The sequence below is a fragment of the Dermacentor albipictus genome, chromosome 1 (genome assembly GCF_038994185.2).
Source record: "Dermacentor albipictus isolate Rhodes 1998 colony chromosome 1, USDA_Dalb.pri_finalv2, whole genome shotgun sequence".
In the NCBI taxonomy this organism is placed as follows: domain Eukaryota; kingdom Metazoa; phylum Arthropoda; class Arachnida; order Ixodida; family Ixodidae; genus Dermacentor; species Dermacentor albipictus.
In genome coordinates this window covers 137,968,741-137,991,419 of record NC_091821.1, presented here as the reverse complement: position 1 = coordinate 137,991,419, position 22,679 = coordinate 137,968,741, and the positions used below count along the sequence as shown (strand labels likewise).

Sequence of the window (22,679 nt, the reverse complement as noted above, 5' to 3'; positions counted from 1 at the left end):
ATCGCTGGTGTTAGGCTGCTGAGCACGAGGTCGCGGGATCGAATCCCGGCCACGGCGGCCGCATTTCGATGGGGGCGAAATGCGAAAACACCCGTGTACTTAGATTTAGGTGCACGTTAAAGAACCCCAGGTGGTCAAAATATCCGGAGTCCCCCACTACGGCGTGCCTCATAATCAGAAAGTGGTTTTGGCACGTAAAACCCCATATATTATATTATTATATTATTCAAATATCGCAGCAGAGCTTTTGTGGCCTTTTGTAGCTGCGATATGCGAGGCCATGGGCTCGCATGAAATTCCTAATGGGGTCACACGCTAGCTTTCGTACGCCCATATATATATATACATATATACATATATATATGCGTACATATATATATGTACATATATATGTATATATATATATATATATATATATATATATATATATATATATATATATATATATATATATATATATATATATATATATGAAAGGAGTTCCGCACCGATCGAAAAAAAAATTAAATTATGGGGTTTTGCGTGCCAAAACCACTTTCTGATTATGAGGCACGCCGTAGTGGAGGACCCCGGAAATTTCGACCACCTGGGGTTCTTTAACGTGCACCTAAATCTAAGTACACGGGTGTTTTCGCATTTCGCCCCCATCGAAATGCGGCCGCCGCGGCCGGGATTCGGCCCCGCGACGTCGTGCTCAGTAGCCCAACACCACAGCCACTGAGCAACCACGGCGGGTCGGCCGAATTTCGATGGGGGCGAAATGCAAAAACGATCGTGTACTTACATCGTGCGCGTTAAAGAACCCCAAGGTGGTCAAAATTAATCCAGCCCCCCACCACAGTGTGCCTTATAGTCAGATCGTGGTTCTGGCACGCAAGACACCAGATTCTAATTCATTATTTTAGGCGGCGCTGAGTAAATGTTCTAGTAAATTATTTTAGACGGTCAATGAGTAAATGTTTATTGCGGTACACGAAAGCACTTGTCACTCAATACGTTAAACCATAAAATGTGTCACACTAAACACTGAAAACATTGCACACGTGTCCCGACCATTGAAGCCACACAGAAAGCGACGCAGGTCGCTGACATCTTATCCGAAAGCATAAGCATAGATGTTGTGGGATTGATTATGCAGGCGGGGTACTGGCGACTTACGCGGCATTTACAATCCGATATTTTGCGTCATATTTATATTTTCTTCTTGAAAGTATAATGAATTGGGATGCATGCCCAGATCCTTAGCCTGTCTGGTGCTCTTTGGATACAGATGGTCAGTGGGAAGTTGTGTGCATTCCTGAGGCAGTCCCAACCACTGCACGACGTCCTTGTTCGAAGTAGTGTGCCGATTCTCGTACAGGGCATCGCATAGTGCGCACAGATCATTCTTGGGATTAATAATGACATATTTCTCTTTCCAAGTCATGTAAGCGTGGTAGGACTTGAAGTGGCGGAAAATCTTGTTGATCTCGTTCACAGCTTTCCCCACTGTAGGAGCCGCGGTGGCTTCCACAACCGACATCGGTGGTACCGTATTCCCGAGTCTGGAACGTCCGAAGTAGACGGGTATGATGAAGTATTGAAGAGCATCGAACAGTAAGTGACTCGGATGCTCGAAGCAGGGTGAACTATCGACGACGAACACAAAGTAGTAGAGGTTCTGAAAATCCCGTAAGCAAGCGTCTGGGTTCATGTGGCACTGTCTCCCGCCGCAGTCCTCAATGATGTAGGCACCACTGGCGCTCGCAACAAAATAGGCGAATTGAAATTCGTTCGTTATGTTTTCGATCGGTTTTGGTGAGGATTTGATGCGATCGGCCTCACATTTACTCACCAACCACACGGCGACCCTTGATTTGAATTTGAAGCTCCAGTTGAAGGTGTTGAGCGATATATTCGTATGCCCGGTAGCCCATGTTTTGTAAGGCATGATCACGTCGGCGTCATTGCGCTGCGACATTGTCCAGTTGAACTGGGCGGTCATGAGTTGCAGGTCGCTAGAGGCTTGCTGGCCTCGTGCCATGATGACCCATACCTGTCCTTTGTGTCGATACGTCGGCACGTCGTAGTAATTGACGCTGCTAGCGTCGAAGAGGATGGCGTCGGCTCGCCTCAGGTAGTTCCTATCCCTGGTGACGAAACAAGTCCTATGGTCGGCACGAACAGGGCAGTGCTTCAAGACGCCCTCGTCGCCATTCAGCATCGACTTCTCGGATTCCCAGCGGCAAGTGGGCGCTGACCACACGAGAATGCGAGGGTTATCTACCTCTTCGTCCAGAGAGCCAATCCCCAAATCGCGCTCGTACCACGGACTCCAAGGAATGCCGCGCCTTGATTCCTCTACTACGTCCTTCCAGTAGCGCATGATCACGAGGGGTATAAGTGAGGAGACCGCAATCAGCAGCGCCATGCCAACGAAAGGCAGCACGTCGGACCACTCCCTGGCCAGCTGGAGAGCAGCGCGAAAGCAGGAGGCACCGTCGTTCTCCCGGCGGGCACGATGCCGTCGGCGCCGTATCGCTTCCATGTTGAACTTGCGGCAGGTCGGTGCCAAGTTCAGCTGAAATACAGTACTAGTCAGCCAGAGGGTAACTGCTCGAATGCAGTTATATTTCAAACGCTTAATATAGCACGCAACTTAGGGGGAATAATGTTCCCAAGCAACGCGTAAACTATGAAGGACATAGTAAGGCTATGGATTCATTTTCGAGACTGGGATACCAGATCAAGAATTCGGCTCCGACAGGTTATAATAACGTTATTTCTTATGCTCAGATGCTGGACATATGAAGCAACGTGCATTTCAACCATGGCATGAAAAAAGTAAGCCAGCCGTTCGTCTTAGTGTATTACGATAGCGGGCGATGTGCCCAACGCTTTCCCCGAAGTTTGCCGCAAGCACAATAGCACAACGAGTTGCACTTCTCAACGATGTGGTAGTCGCTGCCGCTTAGCGTTGTTTGGAAGCAAATGAAGCAACAGAGCAGGATACGAACCTTCAGTTACAGAGACCGCATCTTCGCTTGCAGCCTAGAAAAAGAACCTCTCAACCACAGCGCCGTCGAACAAACGCTCGCATGTGCTCTCAGGTCTGGTGAAGTTCAATTAATAAGCTGCACAAGTAAGCAGACATTGGGAAAACGATCGGCTACTATCAGTTTACGCAGCAGCTTTGGTTTTACCGCGCACTCGAAGGCATATATCTTTGTCCGAATAATTCGCATCTTCATTCTTCGATAGCCCTTAATCTTGAGTTTCACCTTCGTGAAGGAATTTAGCTTCTAGCTTAGTGCATGAGTAGCGGCACGCATTCCAAAAACGGGCGAAGATTATGTTTTATGCATCTTATGCACAACACTTATGCACCGGCCATGTCAGCGTCACGCCGGGGCCAGCTTTGCCACCAAGCCGCCGTTTGTGGCGACATGCTGCGCAGGCGAGCGTTACTCGCTTAGTTGGTCCGTTTTGAAACTCGGCCTTGGAGCGCTGTGGAGGCATAATCTCCATTCACTTGCTTGCCGCGATCGCCAGCAAAAATCCAACGCGCGTGCCGCCACGCGCCAGCAGCAAATAGAGGTCGTGTGTTACGTGACCTAAGGGTGTGCGAATATTCAAAACGTTCGAATAACAAATCGAATGCGCTATTCGATTCGCTCCTCGAATTAAATAGTCGCTATTAGCAAATGTGAATATCTTTAGAATAGTTTTCGTGAATCGCCGCCGTCGCACTGTGGCTATGGCGTTGCGCTGCTGAGGTCGAGGTCGCGGGCTCGATTCCGGCGGCAGCATTCGCAAAATCTCCCGTGTAGTAGTGAGATTAAGGTTCGCGTTGCAGAACCGTAGGTCGTCGAAATAATTCTGCAGTCGACCACTACGAAGGGCATCATGTTAGAATCGTGGTTGCAGCACGTAAAGCCCCGTTAGCAAGAATATGGGAAACAGAGGGGCTCGATTTTTGTTAATCACGACCACATAAAGTCGACAGGCGATGAAGCCCGGGAAAGCATAGGGGTAAATAGCTGTGGTTGAAATTGAGATGTAGAAGATAATGACGAAAAGATAAAGTGGATGAAAAGACAACTTGTCGCTGGTGGAAGGGAACCCACAACCTCCACATTACGCTTGTGTTACACCACCAACTGCGCTACGGCGACGGCTATCAATCCGTCCACTATCAATCCGGCCGTGGACTGAGCAAGAATTCGCGCGTCGCCCTCAAGAGCGCTTACAGGGCACCGATATACTTGTTGAATACAGTAAGACAGCGTTTCCAACCTGTGGACAATGGTGTCTTGAGCACGGAGACAAATGTTATTCTGCTGCGCGCAGCAGAGAACCGGGAATCATGCACAAAGGATCGCTTGCTTTTTTCTTGTAGCTTTCGAAGCTCCCGCTTTTTTCAAACCGTATGCAGTGTTAGCGATGACGTTACAGTGATAGAGACGGATGACGTCAGCTACCCACGTATGCCAACGACTGTGCGATCGTAGGTCCCCATGAATTACTTGCGAGCACAAGCTCGCGCACGCGCGCACACCCTTTCAGATGAAATAGAAAAAGACGTCCAGTTCCAACGCCTCCTAGATAGCACAAGGCCGGTGCACTTCGATCCGTGACGTCATGCTACCATGCCCGACTGCCATAGTATCTAATGGGGACGCTCCCGATCGTGCCGCGATGATTTTGGGGTCATCGCCTTCGTCACGCTGGGCTTGGCAGTGGAAATTTCGGTCCAAGTAGCATGACGTCACAAATCGGAGTGCACAAGCCTGCTATTCAGGAGGCACTGCCAGTTCTCGCTCCTTTTCGCTCTCGAGCATATTTATCAGATATCCCTTAGACGCCGGACACTTGGGTCAATTTCTCATGCTTTACATTGTGGCGCCGAGCTCTACTTTAGTTTAAAAATAATTATGCTGTTTTTATCAAATATGAAATACAAAGAAAAATCAAGCGTGGGTGCTTTAGAATGTTGCGAATATGGAGCCACGTGAGACGATCATCGCAGCAGTCGTCGTTAGAATCAGAAGTGCGGGCGTACGTCGCTTAATCGTTCTCTCAGTGGTTTACGGGAGGGACGCATGCGAAACAAAAGTTGCGGCTGCTGCACGCGCAACTAAATACGGATCTCGAGGTGCGATGAGACTTAGTGCTTTTCAATCTTGAGTTTAACTTCTTGCAGGCTAGCCCTCTCTATACTATGCCCATTAATAAAGGGTCCTTTTCAATAACGATTTCATTAATAGTTCCATTCAAATGCGTCACAATCATTTCAATATGTTGCTCAGGTTTCAAAAAAGTGTGTTTTAGGGCCCCTTTAAGTAAGCACCCGCCTTTCTTCGTTCGTGTGCCCTTGGAATGCAAAGGATTGATCTGCTATGGCGTTCGAGGTGCAATTAATACTTTTATGGAATAGAGGGCCTAGTCAAGCACTCTCGGCTTTTGCCCTCCTTTTAAGTGCTTAAAGTGCCACACATAAATAAAATTTTTCACTTTATATTTCAAGTGCTCCTGAATCTTTGCTTTCCAGAAAGACTAAGGCCCTATCAAGTGTGAGCGGTCGCCACGAAGGGGCGCTGGACGTCGAAATGAAGACACTTTTGATCGATGGTCAATCTTATCCGCAACGAGAAATATTGCCTGGAAGGTCGATATTTACGAATAGTTTTGTTAACTACGCTAAAATCTTTACATACTATTTTCTATTTCTAGTTTTCTATTGGTTCTATCATTTATTATTTTACTTTATTCGCAGAATGTGCAGGGTCGTGAATACAACCATTATTGCAATATTTAAAAATAATCTCGCACGTGTAGAATAGCATAGTGCGAAAGATAAACATAATTTACCCGCTCCCTTCCCCCTCCTAACGCATTTTTGTTTAGTAACAAACGAAACTATATTAGATATAGAGAGAAAAGTTAATGATAAGTGGAGAGGTTAGCCTAGCTGCAGGCTTCGCACGTTACTTCGTGTGTAATTAATATATTATGAAAGATGAAAAAGAAATCACCGGCGATTACGATACTCAATTAGTGCGAAATGTGAGTTCAGCTCTATACGTGTTTTCATTTCCCGATATATTGACTGGCGCGGCCAGTCTGTCTCGTGAGGCACGTTGCAAGCGGAGCGAAGTGTGGCGCGATCGCGACAGCCAGTGCGTGGGTGACGCCTGGGCGCGATTCACAGCAGCCGCCGCCGACAGACCTCCCAGACGACGCGCGCTATACTCTGGCGCCACCTCGTAACCATTGTCGCAACACTGCGCATTTCTTCTCGCGCTTTCACCATACCCTCTGCCGCTTTCCGCCGCATGGTTCCGCTGCACTCTGCTTTCCGCCTCGCGTCTTTCCTCTGCGCTCCGCGTCGCTTTCATCTTTCGCTGTGCTCGTTCCACTCGGTTACGCCGAGCTACGACGCCGAGGCACGCCGACACTCGCCGCAGGAACGGGCGCCTAAGAGCTGCGCTCTAGAAAAATGTGACAGCGAGTTAAGTGTTTATATGTATGTCGGTGCGTCGAAATCATAATAAACCCTTCGTCCAGTCTTTGCGAAAAAGCCACCAGTCTTCACTTGTGCTCAAGTCTTCCACACAGCATTAACAAGGGCAAATGACACGGTACAAAATACCAATGCCCATACAGCATTTCAGCCATGGCCACAGAAACACGAGTCTTTCAAGTTACAAGTTTCAAGCATGTATTTACCGTCACCAAGATGTTACTTTGCTTCCCGACAATATCATTAAAAACACTGGAAATGTGTGTTTGCCGCTTTTGTCTGTGCGTTTGTACAAAGGGCTGACTGCAGTTACTACGTACCCCTTTAATGTATTCCGTGTAGCTGCGGGAAACCAACGTTAACTGCAGGAATTCGCAATCAGCACTGCTCCTTTGAAGCAAAAGAATCTAATTACTTGTTTTCTTTCTCTCCATGCGATATTATCTAGGTCGTAAATGATGTTTCCCTGAAAGACGACCGACGCACGAACGCCGTTTGAGAGGAAATCGGCGTCGTGTAGTTCCTATTTTTGCGCAGTGTGTTTAGGACTTGTCGTCGTCGACTATGAGAACGAGCGCTCGCGTACTGCCTTCGCTGTTGCACTTTCCGTCTTGTAATGCCTCCAGGCGTCGCCACTTAGTAACGGCCTCCTTGGCAGCTACCCGACCAGTAGGCAACGGTTAGGTGAAAAAAGCGTGAGCATTTATATATGTTGTGTGTATATCGAGATTAACAGCCTATATACAAGGTATGCGAATCCGTTCTATTTGACCTGTTTCTTTCTTTGTTCTTTTTTTACCCGCTCAAGGAAGGAAAAGACGAGTAGGGTGGAACCCCGTAATAATAAACCTTTTGAGATCGAGCTAAATGTTTGCTATATCGGGTACTTCAGTACATGCGCCGTCATTCTGACACGCTATGTACCAGTTAACAATGTTGGCTTCAGTCATGAACAAGCGCTTTATTAAATAAGCCCATCACGAAACGAAGTAAACTGGACAACACTCGTAGAATATTTTGTAAAGCGACTAATTAAATTGGAGAGAAAGAGGAATGAGCGCGCGCGCGTGAGTGTGTGTGTTTGTGTGAGCATGTGTGCGTGCACAGCGCAGGCACTGCTAGTGGTAGCCTCAGGGGGCGATGCCGCCATTTCTAGACCTAATATAGCTGAAGTGGTGCACATGCGACAAGTCGCAAAATGATACGTATATGAAAATTCAGAAACAAGGAAAAGAGAGCGTTCAGAAGGCTTTTTGTACTAGGGAAAACTCATTAGCGCCGCTACTATGAATCCGTTACTACAGCGTTCTGAAATGTGTGATATTCAAATTGAATTATTATATTAAGAAAGCTTTCATTCTTTTTTAGTCTAGCGGTGTTACGCGAACACTATACTGCGGATTTCATCCGCCGAGGAACTCCTTCAATATGCGCCCTCGACTCCAGTGTTGTGCAGCGACCAAGAAAGCGTCTTATCACGAGACTATTAAATGAAATTAGCAAAAGGCAAGCGCTGTGCTCCGCCTGTATAAGGGGCCACTGAGTTGGAGGAAAATTATTTCTCTGGTGGCAGTGTTCACAAAGGAAACGCGCTGCACAGGAGTGGACAGGTTAGCGGTGCGACTGTGATTGTGGGTGGTCCAGCCCGCATATCTACGAGCGCTACTTTCCCCAGACTAGCCTGAGAGTGTCCGGCTATCAATGCAATGTGTGACTTCGTATATCTTATTGCCTGTTTTCCGAGAGGGAATGTTGCTCAGCGCGACCAGGCCCATAGAGCCTTCCTAAGTTTCATGCAGAAAACTGATTTGGCCTCCCGTTTATAGATATTTTTTCCGTGTTCCTACTTTCTTTTTTCCGTTTCTCTGTCATTTGTTTATTTCCTATTTTCTTTCCTATTTCTTTGTTTCCTAACCTCTTCTCTTTCCTCTTTTCAGTCCCTCCTCCCGACAGAGTAGGCAGGCGTTGTGCCCCTCTCGGTGGCAGTTGTCAGTGTCAGCTTGCTCCCTCCCTGTTTCCTTTGTGTTTTGTACGTTTCAATAATAATAATAATAATAATAATAATAATAATAATAATAATAATAATAATAATAATAATAATAATAATAATAATAATAATAATAATAATAATAATAATCCAGCAGCGACATGTTTTCATTACCTAGTTACTATAATGACATTGCTGTACCCGTGCGACGAATCTACGCACCTGAGATAGCGACAGCAGCCGCACATTTGCCTCCGACATAGGATTTACAAAATTGCCAACCTGGCAGAAAAGTGACCCGTTTCAGGCCGTTGGTAACGCAAGCTTGCTAAACGTTACTAAGGTATGCAGTCCAATGGTGCGCATTTTATAAGAATAGGCTTCACGTGCCATATATTCTTTTCGTTATTTGTTTGGACGACAACGGCCCGCCGCTATCGCCTATATGCGTTACGGATAAAAAAAAAAGAAATTCAGGAATTAATCGGATCGTTACAAAATACAGCCGCATACTTAAAGAAGGCGCGAACGAGCGCCAAATGTAATGCTTCGGCCCACGAAGCTAGCAAAGCCCACAGGATTAGAGAAGACGCAGAAAGACGCGGCACGCAAAGCTGTGTACGCATGCTTTTCTCCTCGCGAGCGCCCTGGGATGTTTCTGGGCTGAGTGACTTGCGATATCGCCAGCGCGATTGACAGACTTCTAGTTCATCTCGGGATACCAGTTCTTGTTCTAAAAAGCAGACTTGACTCGCCGCTTTATAGCCGAGTGGCCATGGCGTTATGGTCTGCTGAGCACGTGGTGTAGCGGCTTCGATCCCGGCCGTGAAGGCCGCATTCCGATGGGGGAGGAGCGCTAGAAATCAATCATTGAGTCCTTAACAATACGGCGTGCTTTTTTATCAGTTTGTGGGTTTGGCATGTAAAGCCCCAGAACTTGATTGATTTTAATAGCCGACTCCGATACATGTCTTACAGAACGCAGTTATAATTTTCGCCTTCAGCGCTTTCTAAAGACCAAGGTATCAACAACAGCGGCCGCTTATTATACGTTGAAATAAAAGCGCCAGTTTAGAATTATGAGCGACCTCATGCACTAAAAAGCGTCATGATGTCAATGATATATCGATTCCTGAATTTCCTAGCAGTGATTGCGTGAATTATTTATTTATCACAGTGTGATTTATTCCTACACGCAAATTAAACAAGACACATCAAACTATTACGCTAGAAGGCAGTAGGAAGCATCGACTGCGTCAAGCAAAGGGTGCAGTGTGATTTCCCGTTAGTTTTCGCGTTTATCACCAATATTTCTGCGAGATACAAGTGCTGGCACTGGTTAAACGTACTCGAAAGACACTCAGGTCGTCGCCGATAGTTGCAGATTGAACACGCACACTCAGGACAATATACGAGGGCGAACCAGAAAGTCCTCGCCGCCATTTTTTAGCCAAATTACGGCCGTAAATACGAAGTCAACTTATGCATTCCCAGCGGTGGACCTTACTTCGACGGGCCTGGTCTTATCTGCCGGTAGCTCCGCGGCACGGCGCTGCTGTCAGCTGTTGAAGATTGCAGTTGTGCTTCACACGTTCACGGCGTACGAGCGACGAAGTGTGATTCGTTTTTTATGGGGGAAGGGACAAACGCCCAACGAAATCCGCAGGGAATTGCAGCCATCGTATGAAGAAAGGTGACTCGCTTCGAGAAGTGTGAGGTAGTGGTGTTGTGAGTTCGCAAAAAGCGTGAAGGTTTGCATGACAACGAATATTCGGGGAGGCCGCGAACGCAAATTCTGCCGCAGGGGAATCTCAAATTTAGTGCTACGATGGGACTAATGTCTGAACCGGTGTGGGGACTATGTAGAAAAATAGTGTAACGCACGCAGAATAGTACGTCTATTTGTAATTACCTGTATGTGCCTTATTCTGGCTAATAAGAAATAAAGGCAAATACTTTCTCATTCGCCCTCGTACTACAGCGCGCAACGAAAAAAAAACGTATCCTTTACTTTTTATTGTGCTTTTCAATGAATTAGTATTGATTCATTCAGATATTGTTGCTATCATTTTAACATGTAATTTCACCTTACAGCACCACTTACGCTATATACCATTCCCGAAAATTTATATCTGATTATAGCTAGGAATAATCAACCCATTCCTTGGCTAATGAATATGCCATAGTGGGTATGAGCTGTGGGAAGGCGTGAAGCGAACTGTGTCCCACATCTTTTATTGAGTCTTTGTTCGAATAGAGGGGTCCACTAGCCGGCGCACTTGCCACCTGGCTTGAGCGCGGGGATCGTGCGGAGGCGAAACTTCGTCGTCGTCAGCAACAAAAACGGATGAATGAGCTGAGAGCATGGCGCATGGCCGAGAAACTTGGTAATTTATTGCGGTTACTTTGTCTGCTGCTGTTCGGTTCCATGTGCTGAATTTCTCTCATTCACGTCGCGGTTCCTGCTCGTGGTTGTTATTGGCAGTTGAGTCCGTGCGTGTATTGGGACCCAGCTTTCGACATTATGAGCAATTAACCACCGGATTGATGGCGAAGGAGACAACCGATGCAACAACCGATGTGGTGATTCGTTTACCTTTAGGACCGAGCGCTGCCGAGAGCGTTCTGATCATTAACGCAGCAATAGAACAGAAAATATGGGTGAGTGAGCCATTTGTGCGTCGAATCCGATTACACTGACATGTTTTTGTGATGCCGCCGTGCGCAGGAATGACGGGCTCCAGTTAAATTGCTCGTTCTACAGGCAGTAGCACAGTAAGGGTGCATTTGACTGATCACCTTTCGAACGCTCCAGAGCTCCCTCGCGGCGATATTTACATTCGGCAGGTAGAAATTGAGCGCTGGGAATGCATTGGTCTCGGTCATACAGAGCGCTCGGCGGCGCTCTCACCTTCGACCTGGGAACACGGCCAAGATTCGAGAGAATCTCAACAGCAGCTCTGGTAGCAACTGAACGTTTGGCTGGAGCAGGCTTTTTCTGGCTCCAGTGTTGAGAGGGCTCCGCATCGCTGCGAACAGAATTGGAGCGCTATAGGAGCAAGTCGAATAACGGAAGACGCGGAAAGCACATTATTGTAGACTGCACAAGCCTGCGCGAAACCTTATTTTCGAATTGCATCGTGTGGGAGGTTCGGCGTGACAGGCCGCTATTGCTTCCGTTTGTTTAATTAGAAATGCAGAAGGCACCGCTGGCGTCTGTTACTATTGGTCTTCCAGTATCGCTTAAGAATATTTTAGTAGACGAAGAGCAGTTGCAGTATTCATGTGGCAGAATGCATATAGTTGAGCCGTTAGCTTAGAGACCGTAGAGCAGGAAAAAACAAGCGTTTTTGTTTACTGCTCTTCATTTTAGAATCAGTAGTTGTTAGTCTGATTTCTCAGTTTGTTGCACATGTGTTTATGAATCACCACTGATCCTTCCTCAGTGCTTCTTTACTTCACACATAAGCTACGAAAGGTTTTAATCTTCCAAAAGTGCATGAGTCAGCACTTGATTACCACCATGAGTGTTTTTGGCCTTACGTTTTTCAATGTGCTTAATGCGGCAGCCTCCGACTCACTTTTCATAGTCGTCAAGTTCCTCTAACGTGGCGTCATTTCTTTGTTGTCCTTGTATTTTCGCTTTCACCGCCATGGTTCGCTGAACTTAGCGGATGAGTGCCTTATGTATATAAAATGTTTGACATTCTTCTGCACGATGTGGGTGGTGGAAAGACCACCTGATAAGAAAATCAACGTGTGCGTTGCATATATAGTAAGGCTTGTGGTACTCCTAGGGGTGTGCGAATAGTGATTTCTGAGACCGAATCGAGTACGAATCGAATAATGCTAGAAGCGAATCGAATCGCATAGAATGTCGAATAGTTTTGGAATAATGTACATGCGCTATCACAATTAATGTAAAACGATGTTCACATCCTAGTATTATTAAAGTTAGCAAGCTTCTGTCACTACATAGTACGTTATGAAGTAGTGTTTATTAAAAGCACAAATGGAGCATTATGTGCAAGCAAGTAGTTTCTTCACATTCACAGGGCTCTTCGGAGAGTTCGAATGACCACTGTATGCTGCATATACAGCCTGTACAGTATGGATACCTAAGCGACGCATCCTGGGGGAAGGGGGGGGGGAGGACGGAGGTATTCTGTACGTCTCCACCTAGTGGAAATGTGATTTCGTCTGCTGCTGAAGCTCTGATTCGCTCTGGTGGGTTACGCATCAGAGGTATGCAGACAGCCCCAGCTAACCAGCACTTCAGCAGTTGACGAAATGGATATGTCCTCTAGGTGGACACTTACAGAATACCCCCCTGCTCGACTACGCAAGTCCTCATGTTTTATGTCTATACTATTCCTGCGGGGGTCAAAATTTGCCGTATTTTTGCTCCTATTCTATGTTTAAATGGGCGAAGTTGACGTTTAGAAATATTAGAAAAGTGTTCGAAAAATACTGGAATTGAGAATACTGATTATTCCATTCGTAGACCGATTCGATTAGGACACTATTCGATTCGTTATTCGAAAGTTTCGAACATTCGCACACCCGTAGGCACTTCTGAAAACATCGTTGTATATGACGCATGCCTGTTACAACTACACCATCTTGCTTCGTTTAAGGAACAACCTAGCTGCGGCAGATGTACTTGGCATATCTGCCGGTCCCTATCTTTATAAACTGGCTAATAATACTGCTGTTACTTTTCATCACATTGAAAAAATGAAATGACAAAATGGATACTAAAGTGTCATTTAAAACACCAAACGTTACACAGCTATGTCATTGTAAAAAAATGACATATCTTATTCCTTTTCAACGGTCATATTATCATCTACTTTATAAAATATAGACTCATGGTTGCGATGTGTGAGGTTTTCCAAGAAATAGGCATGGTATGAGTGTGGCAAATAACGTAAAACAACCCTGAACTAAGCGTCTTCCTCTGAAGAGAAGCCTTTAAACTACGCTCTCTCATTTTCCTTGAAAGGCCGTGTGAGCTGTGACACGGGTTCTTACCTTTTATTGTGCATGTAAAGGGTGGTGTTGTAGCATTTACCAAAATCAAAATATTAGAGCGCTGTTGTGCGTCACGGCGTGCTCGCGATAGAAAGAGCTGCGGTGTATTAACGAAAGCTTAAACGAAACCAACATTCTTGTGCTGAAAGCCCACATTACAGTTAATTTCTGAATCACCGTGGCGAAACCAGTTGTCCAAAATGCTGCCTCTACACTGGAACCTAGAGATGTACGCAAGTACACAGAATGTATATTGACAATATCCTGAACTGAAAAAAAGATCACAGATGCGCACACTGGACGTATAGCTGGCTGTATTCCCATAAGTAAAGGTATTGTAAGTACACCATGCTTCACATATACATATGCCTGCTCTTGTGCTGCTTCTTTTTGCCGGCTCCACCAGTTGTACAATGTAGCAACACTCACAGCAAGTGATTCTCGTGAATTTTCTAAAACACAAGAATTTGCTAAACTATAACACTTTTGCGCCTTTAGTCGAGATTTCTCTCAGGTAATTGCTGTTTCAGCCCATAGCTGAAGACCTTTCTTGTCGTCAGTTTCCCGTAATGTGTTTTGGTAGAGACATATTCGCTTTTTAACCACCCACGTTCTGCATGTTCAGATTCAGATTCAGATATGCTTTATTTTTACTGAATTTCTTCCAAGAAAGGTACAAAAGCTAAAGGTCTAGCAATACCTGACAGATGCCTTTGTACCGGTTATACATAAATATAATACATACATAGTAAAAATATCGCAGCATGTGGCTATTCTCTTTTATACAACAAAAAAAATATATTGCCGTTTGGTAACATTTGTGGCCAGCATTTTAGTACTTAGTGACATGCTGAAGTTACTTTAGCTGGTGCACAATATGAGCACGTGCACAATATGAGCTGAGCACGTGCACAATATGAAATATTCTATGCTTATTCAAGATTGATATCATTTTTTCGCACTTACGGTAATAATGTGCTCTATAGTGTATCTTTGAAGGGACACTAAAGAGAAATATTATTTCTTCTGTATAAGTAAATTACTCTTACACAAAAACACCACGCTTACTACGAGAAATCTCTTGGTTAGCAAGAAAAAAGTGCAAAAACGAAAGACGGGTAGCGACGCCTCCTTGAAGTCCCCGCACCAGTTCGCCATGACGTCATGAATTTTGATGGCGTCTTCTAGCACCTAGTTATTTATTTAGCGGTAAAGACTCATTACGCTGTATTTTAAAGAGTCACACATTGAACATACTGAGTTTCGGGAAAGTTTACTGAGCCAACATGGCCCAAGTACAAAAAAAAAATACTTTGGAGCCACTGACTTTGCTCAGGACGAACTAGTTGGATAGTTGGTTATGTATGTCTATTTGATCACAGCGCACAAAAAAAAAAAAAAAAAACCTGACAGGGAGTAGACACTAGAACACAGTCGAGCACTTTGCGGTGTCTACTCGGCGGCAGCGAGGAGAAGGAAAAACGGCGTTCGGTTTGAAATTTCAGATCTTTCCGCGGCGCGTAGCGATGTAATACCTTGCAGACACAATAGTGATCGCGCAGTGTATGCTCTGCGCTCGTCAGCTCAATATGGCCAGACCTGGCGAAGAGACTTTTGAGGCACATGAAAACTAGCTTAGGTACTGTATCCGTTTAAAGCGAAGCTTGCTTTGCAAACCCTCCCGAATATTCCTGATCGTGGCTGTTGGATGCTGCTGTCTTGCGGAATAAGCCGCACTTAAAAAAGAAAAGGGTATCATAGTTTCACCATAAGTCCGAAGCAATGAATGCGATACCTACACGTTAGACTATTACACGAAGTATAATACTCGTGGCTGTCGCGGCAATATGAAGTAAGCGTAAGTTGACGAAGCAAAAACGAGCTGTTGGGCTAGGGGTCCTGTGTTAGAATTCTGCCATCAGACAATTTTATTTATGTTTAATAATTAAAGCCAACGTCTTTCTCAGCGACATCATCGCCACTTTTCTGTAGCGGGTACGTTTCAAACCTCTTTTCTGGGCCGGTCCCGGAGGTAGTGCACAGCCGCACAAATATATTTACATCATGTTCAGGTTTGAACTCCGTTATTGTTTCGCACTTTTGAATGTTTAAGTCTGAGAAGATTTAAGGTAAGAGGCATGTGCTGTCGGGCGGTTTGTTTCATGACATTTGTTTGTGAGCTGCCGTTCTCGAAATTCTGAGGAATAATGTTGTCAGGAATGTAGAACTTGGTACGAGCAACTTTAGTGATAGAATGGTGTGGCAATGTAACCAGTATATAAAGCATGTTATTTGGCATGGCGTGGTATACGTATAGCACACGTATACCTAAATATATAGAGAACCTAACGGCGACGCCGATGCCTACGGCGAAAATTCGCTTCGAGTGTCCATGTAATTGCTATCGCAATAATAATAATAATAATAATAATAATAATAATAAAAAGAATTGATGCGCCTGAAGGTGAGATCGAATCTCGGTCTACCGGGGAACCAGCTTGGTGCTCTAACCATTAAGTCACAATCGCACGTACACTTCCGCCGTGCCAACGCCAACTGTAGCTCCAAGATTGTCGCGACGTGTTTAACATTGCGTAACACGGGGGCGCGAGAGCACATGTGCGCGCACCAGTTTCCTTTACGCCAAAGACGCTGGAATGAAATTGGCAAATTCAGCGCATCACCGAGGCTTCAACTCACACAGACTCTAAGATGTGCGTTGGATCTGTATAATGTGTTGTTCGTTAACCTTCGATACTTGTAGTAGTGAGTGCATTCATTTAAGATTTTATGTGTTCTAGAACACGAATCTTTTTATTGATTTCAGGAGCTTAAGCTGTTCTTATTTATGTTTGGAAAGAAACATTGTTTTAGTGAATCTGGTGCTTGCGCAGCCAAAGCGACATACATCAGTCAGTAATCCGTAACGCACCTACACATCCGTAATGCACCTACTAATGGCAGGAATGTTGCCAACAAAGATAAGGGACACAAATCTGCTAGCACGGTGCTTGCATTGGCCGTATTGGGAGCTATGCCACTGCTACAGTGTTTTTGCGTTACTCAACGAAGAATCTGATACGCAAAAATTATTTACGTTATGTTGTTATTGTGTTGTTTTGCATTGAAATAGAACATTCTATTCAGCTGTGCATGCATGCGAATTTCACTTTGAAAGCACTTTTCGGGTTTACTTTCTCGTTGGGCTCGGCTCTTCATGGACATGATCGGCTAAATTGAGTATTTGGAAGCAAGGCTCACGTAATTATTGTGGCTCAATACGACCGACAGAACACTTACAATGCGAAGTTACATTAGCCTTGTTTCTATATAAAACATTTGCCATGAAGTAGAAAATATTATGGACAGTAAAGTGAATGCACCTGCTGCTTGATATAGAATCTCGCCTTGCTGTGGCACGTTTCGCCGTGCTTTTCGTTCAGAGTCGTCAATGACGATCTACGAGAGTACAAGTCGCTAAGGCGGGACGAATGCCGGCTCTTTTGCGAAGGTAAATGTACCTGGTAGCGAAGCTTCGATAGAAGCTCATACGTTCAAAACATGGCGGTCCTTCCGCGGTTCATAGGGTTTAGCGCCATCTGTACGAGGAGGGAACACTCCCGGTGGAAGAAAAAAGACAGTGACGCCATATCAGTTAAAAACAGAAGTGACGTCATTTGTTCTCAAAGGCGCGAATTTTGTTTTGTTGGTCTGCCATTAGAGCTGTATATTTAAATGCCCCTTGATCAGACTTGATCGGCGTTTCGAGCTTTCAGCGCGGAAAGCGATCCAAGAAGCGATCAGCCTTACGGGTGCCGAAATCGCACCCCTAAACAGAACATAGTTGCTTTGGAGAGTAGAGTGATGGTTCTATTGTCGGACGCCAAGGCCATTGGCCTGCGCAGTCGCATGAAAACAACTAAAGTAAGCAATTATCTGGCGGTCGTAACTCACTACTTTTTACTGAACAGGTTGAGAAACGACGAAACTACCAGCTTCACCAAATTCAGACTAACGTCGACAAGCAAAAGAGCACAACGTGTTAGGGGTGCGTATTGTAACAGGTGAACTTTACAAGCGTGCCTTTCTGAACACTTCAAGAGCTACATTGCTTTGCAAGCGATAGCGGCGACGATGGGCGCTGAAAAAAAGGTATTTATTGATAATGATAAAATGAAATAGTTGTCTTTTTCTTTACTCGTCACGCATACATAAAATTGATAAGGAATTTTATTTTCGTTGAATGAATCTGAGTGTGTCTCGCTTAAATTTAGAAATGTTTTTTTTTTTCCAATGTTAGTTCCCTCCAAACATAGTCGCGCTTCAATAACCACCCTTGCTGATGTCGGTGACAATTTGTTCTGAACCGCTCTTCGCCCGAAGCTTCGCGACCTATTGGATCGCCCTTGCTTTCGCAGTCAGATCCACATGCAGCATCTAGCACAGATGAAGAATGCAATTGCAGTCAGATGCAATTGCAGATGAAGAATGCAGTCACTGCAATTGCAGGAATTTTTTTTTTCGCTTTGGCAGTTGTAAAAGTTCACTGCATTTTCATTCTTTCACACCGTTCCTGAACTGATGCTGCGTACGATTAGCCGCGAGAAACACGTGAAGGTACAGGTGCCCATAGTAGTTTTGGAGAACTCACACGAATACCCCAATGCAGGTCATCAACTGTAAGATGATAAATCACGGCACTGCATGAGGAGGTCCTCTTCACAGCACGTTCAATATGTGTCGGCATGGCAATAGAAACACGCCGTAGCTGAAGCGTTCCAGAGGAGTCAACTGGTCCGTAAAACGACGCCCTTTAAAAATGCACTCAACTTCGTCGTCGTCGAAGGAAAATCTACGTACGCAAATGGCGCCCATTTGGAAAAGCCTACGAAGCGAGTGACGTCAAATCGTATGACCGCCAAGTTTCCGCATTAGATATACCTCGAGGGGCGGTTCAATGTAGCCGCGGTGCTGCTGCGAGGTTCTGAAATAGACGCTGGAGATTTCTTTTACACGAGAAGAATTTCGAGTTGAGGGTGATTTTCGAAAGGGCAAGACAATCGCCAGGAGGGTTTCGAGCGACGCGTCGAGTAGCGCTTGTGAATAAGCCGGGCCGGCTGCATGCACGGCGCAGCAGAGCGATCACGAGCAAAGGTGACCGAGACACTACAACAGGGTCACGGTATGCAAGAACAGCGAATTTCAAACAGACGCCTTGACGGTGGGGGATGTGGAATAAAAGATATGCAAACGCCGACGGCGTTCAAGTGAAGTGTTTCGTAGACCATACTTTCGTTACGGAATAGGTGAAGTTTCCCCCGAAAAACATGTTCGGGATAACTCCAGTCTAGCCATACAATTGCTTCCCACTGTCACTGTGCGGCGCATTTCTGTAGTCATCCTTGTTGCACTTTAGTGAAATATCTTATCGGAGTCGAATTCATAAAGCTTTACAATCCTGAGGAATATATCATGGGCCGACCACCAGCAACACCATGTGAAATATAACATGAATTGCCAGCGGCTGGTACTAGGAGCAGCCATTGGCCAATCATGCTGTGGGTCTATCATATGACAATATTGCTTTGTGAATAAGGGCCATACGTCAGCTGAAGTAGCACTGAGCAGAGCTGTACAAAAAGTGGCAGTGTCATGCCTAGCGTTTCTAAATGCGTGAGCGCCCGCCTCGCTACGCCTGTGCTGTAGAATGTCCCTTGTGGGAAAGAAAAATGGGGGAGGAATTCCAGTCGCAGGTTGTTTTTCTGGGCACCTGCATTTATAGCGTAACGAACAGGATCAAACAGTCAAACCGTTGCGGAGCGAACAGCTTGCCCTGTAAAATCTATGTTGCATAAAACGCCGCGCTCCCATGATAGCGCGTATCGTGGACAGCGCACATCATGGTTTCATTGGAGCCTGAAATATGGAAAATATGCAAGTCTCGTACCACAGGTATCCGACTTGCATATCGAGCAGCGATGGCAGAAAAGGCCGCGGACTGCACCAAGATAAGCGATGAAGTAAGCTGCAGAGAGGCGCCACTTGGGTATCGGAATAGGGCTGCCATGGACACGAAGTTGCGCTAAGTAGGTACGGAATAAATTTTATTCGCATAGTGGGTGAGAATTGTGGTGAAAGTGGTCTAAATAAGTCAAGGCCGAAAGCAATAAAAAAAACCAGCAATACAGCCTGCATCCTTACAGTATGTCGTCGTGGCTGTGTCCCGAGTACTCCCCTGCGTTCTTGTTGGGAATTTCAGGTTTTTGAGTTGTAGTTGTGTGGCGTACTTTCGGAGGCCTGCGGATGCGGCCAGGGATGTCAGCAAGCTCATCGGGAACAACGGACATCCCGTATCGGGTAATCTTCGTCTCAGTTATGGGGGCGCCCGGGCTTGGAATGACGTAATCGCACTCGGGGCGACGTCGCCACCATGCCAAAACGTCGGTAGTGGCAGAGGCATTCGCGGCACTTGCGTACAAAACGTCGCAAAGCGCGCACAACGGACTTTCCCACGTCTCCTCGTATGTCTCTTTCCACGTCAAGTACGGCAGATACGCGTCCACGTTGTCACGCATAATGTTGAGCTTGTCGACGATATCAAATGCAGTCTGTTCCCCTGACGTGTCGTAGACGGAACCCGGTGGTACGCTGTCGCCGAGGCTGGTCTTGCCGAAGTAGATGGGAACGATGTTGTAGTGGAAGGCGGCGTATATCATCTCCGTGGGGTGATGAAAACAGGGGGAGGTTTCGAGCACGAATACGAAGTAGAAGTCCTCAGCCACCATCTGCATACATTGGTCAAGGGAATTGCAGAGCGGGCGACCACAATCGGAAAACATGAAAACATCGAATGTGTGATTTACGTGTATCATGAAATTTTCCGAGCTAAGGGGTAGAGGATAGTATTGGAGCCTTTCAGTGTTATTGCGCAGCGGCTCCTCGCACTTGTTCACAAACCAAGCGACACTTTTGGTTTTCGCATCGATGGCCTCGAGAAGGGGTTCGCGAGGCATTACAATATCTTTAAGGCGATAGTGCCACTTCATGTAGGGAACGACAACATCCGCATCGTCTCTGCGCGACATCGTCCAGTTGAACACACCAGAAACTAACCGGAAAGGCCACGAAGGCGGCGTCGCAGGTTCTCCCTCTACAGTAGAGTAGACCCACACCTGCTCCGGGTGCCGGCGCCTCGGTAGGTTGTAAGGGTCCATGCGAGATGCTTCGATAACGATGGCGTCGCTGACGACGTGGTAAACGGGGTCCTTCGTGACGTAGCACTGCTTCCGCTGAGGATTGGTCAAGAGACACTCGCGCAGAAGTTGATCTTTCGTGGTCGGAGGCCTGTCACCCCCGGTCCAGAGGAAGATCCGGGGATACGTGAAACCCACGCTGGGAGGACGCTCGCGCCAGTGATACCAGTAGCTGAGCGGCTCCGTGGCTGTGGACGGAACGTATTTGACGTACAAGATCCCCAATGCCGCCGCCGCCACCAACACCACGATTGCGGCACGTCGAAGGCACCGCGAAGTAAAGCATCGCCTGGTTGCAGTGGGCTCGGTGGTGTCGCTACGGGCGGCGGTTTCCTGTTCGTCGTCGCTCATGGTTCGTCAGGAAGCTGCACGAAAGAAAAAAAGAATGTGGATGTAAAATAAATCAGGCTTTTCCTGCACTTCCCCCCATACTAGGAGCAGCCCCCCCGACAGGCGTCAGTAAAACCACGTTGCTGCATTCGCACTAGCCCGTTGCGGCCTGAGCACGTTATTAGCTAAAAATCGGATGCATTGAACTGCTTATCACAGTGCTACATCTGAAATGTTGCAATAAGCAAGCAAAGGTTACGTAGGACGCTTTAGACAACATACTTAGCTCGGTTGACGCCGGAATCCAACCACCTTGACAAACCGCCGGACAGGTACGACGAGCTTTGCTTGGGGATCGGGACTGTCCGGTGGTTCGTGCTTGCGAAGGCCATTTATTTCTTTTATGCCGTACGTAATATGCCACGTGTCCTCCCTTCGCCTCTTCCTGCCGCCTTTATTTTCTGTTTGTGCCGATAAGGAATACAAGCAGCCACTTCTATCTGGCATTCATAACGGCATTTTTTTTTGCCTCTCCGCCCTCTCCCAGGAATGACGAGGACATGGCCGCAACATTAAAGCAGGTGCAGGACAGTGAGTGCTAGTTCCGTTTTCGTAGTCAAGTTCCGCGAATTTCGTGGTAAGCAAATAAGGCAAAATGCAAGAAATCTGCTATACTTCAACAAAACAGGCTGGTGGGCCAGTTGGTATTGCATGCTAATATTTTCAGCGCAAAGAAACGCACGACACGGGAGAAGGCGCACGGGACACAGCGATGTGTCCTGTGTGCCTTCTCTCGTGTCTTCCGTTTCTTCGCGCTAAAAATATTAACTGCTGTACTTGAGCATATCTGGCAAATGTATAATAATTTCACGCGAATATGTGAAAAATGAAATGTTTCGACTGATTCTTTCTTTTTTTTTTTTTTTTTTGCTCGACTGCGTAGTTCGTTGCGCCGACAGGCGGAGTTTTCGGTGTCACCGTTTTTGCAGTGATTTCAGCCCGTTTGACGGCTCGTCCCGCCGCGTCAACAGACGATATTGCGAATGCCGTACGATGACATGGTTACTGCCGCCCTTGTGACTGTTTTCCCATATTGTCGGCTACTCTTGCTCATAACGGCGGTATTTGCGTATATAGTGCACGAACGTAGGAAAGGAAGGACAGAGACGAGTAAAGAGCACTACGCAAACAACGCCGTTATGAACCACGACCAACTCGTCCATGCCATCTGCCCTAATATTCCTGTTCCTCTGGTTGTGTGCTCACCGGCCTCCCAAGACTTTGTTCGCTTTGAGCCTCGGCCACAACCTGCACAGCATTTCTGAGAGGTTGCAAAAGGAGCTCCACGGTTCATTAACAATGGGAAAACTGCAGCTATAGGCCGAGCGCACGAGGTAAGCGATTTGGTTTTTGCAGCGCTCGTCTTCGTCCCGTTAACGTCACTGGCGGCCTTTGCGCCGTTAACTTGCTCAGATCGCTTTCGCAGTCGCTGCGAAGCCAATTAGTGATAAAGGTCGTCTATATAGCAAGCTTGGCGAAGTGAGGACATGCTGTGAATACTTAGTCGCGTTCA

The 22,679-nt window shown here is 46.3% G+C and overlaps 2 protein-coding genes across 2 annotated transcripts; both read right to left on the bottom strand.

The window, feature by feature from the left end:
* Positions 1-932: 932 nt before the first annotated feature.
* Positions 933-3,154, bottom strand: LOC135911779 (alpha-(1,3)-fucosyltransferase C-like). The gene is made up of 2 exons (XM_065444114.1): positions 2,997-3,154; positions 933-2,560 (listed from the first exon to the last, which is right to left on the bottom strand). Exon 2 carries the CDS (start codon positions 2,525-2,527, stop codon positions 1,166-1,168), a length of 1,362 nt encoding a protein of 453 aa, XP_065300186.1. The 5' UTR covers positions 2,528-2,560; positions 2,997-3,154; the 3' UTR covers positions 933-1,165.
* A 16,456-nt stretch (positions 3,155-19,610) lies between these two features.
* LOC135911815 (alpha-(1,3)-fucosyltransferase C-like) lies at positions 19,611-21,547 on the bottom strand. Its single transcript, XM_065444151.1, has 2 exons — positions 21,389-21,547; positions 19,611-21,141 (listed from the first exon to the last, which is right to left on the bottom strand). Exon 2 carries the CDS (start codon positions 21,125-21,127, stop codon positions 19,721-19,723), a length of 1,407 nt encoding a protein of 468 aa, XP_065300223.1. The 5' UTR covers positions 21,128-21,141; positions 21,389-21,547; the 3' UTR covers positions 19,611-19,720.
* Between the last annotated feature and the right edge of the window lie 1,132 nt (positions 21,548-22,679).

Excerpts from the sequence above, each read along its gene's own strand:
- LOC135911779 (XM_065444114.1), bottom strand. The coding sequence starts at position 2,527 with ATGGAAGCGATACGGCGCCGACGGCATCGTGCCCGCCGGGAGAACGAC.
- LOC135911815 (XM_065444151.1), bottom strand. The coding sequence starts at position 21,127 with ATGAGCGACGACGAACAGGAAACCGCCGCCCGTAGCGACACCACCGAG.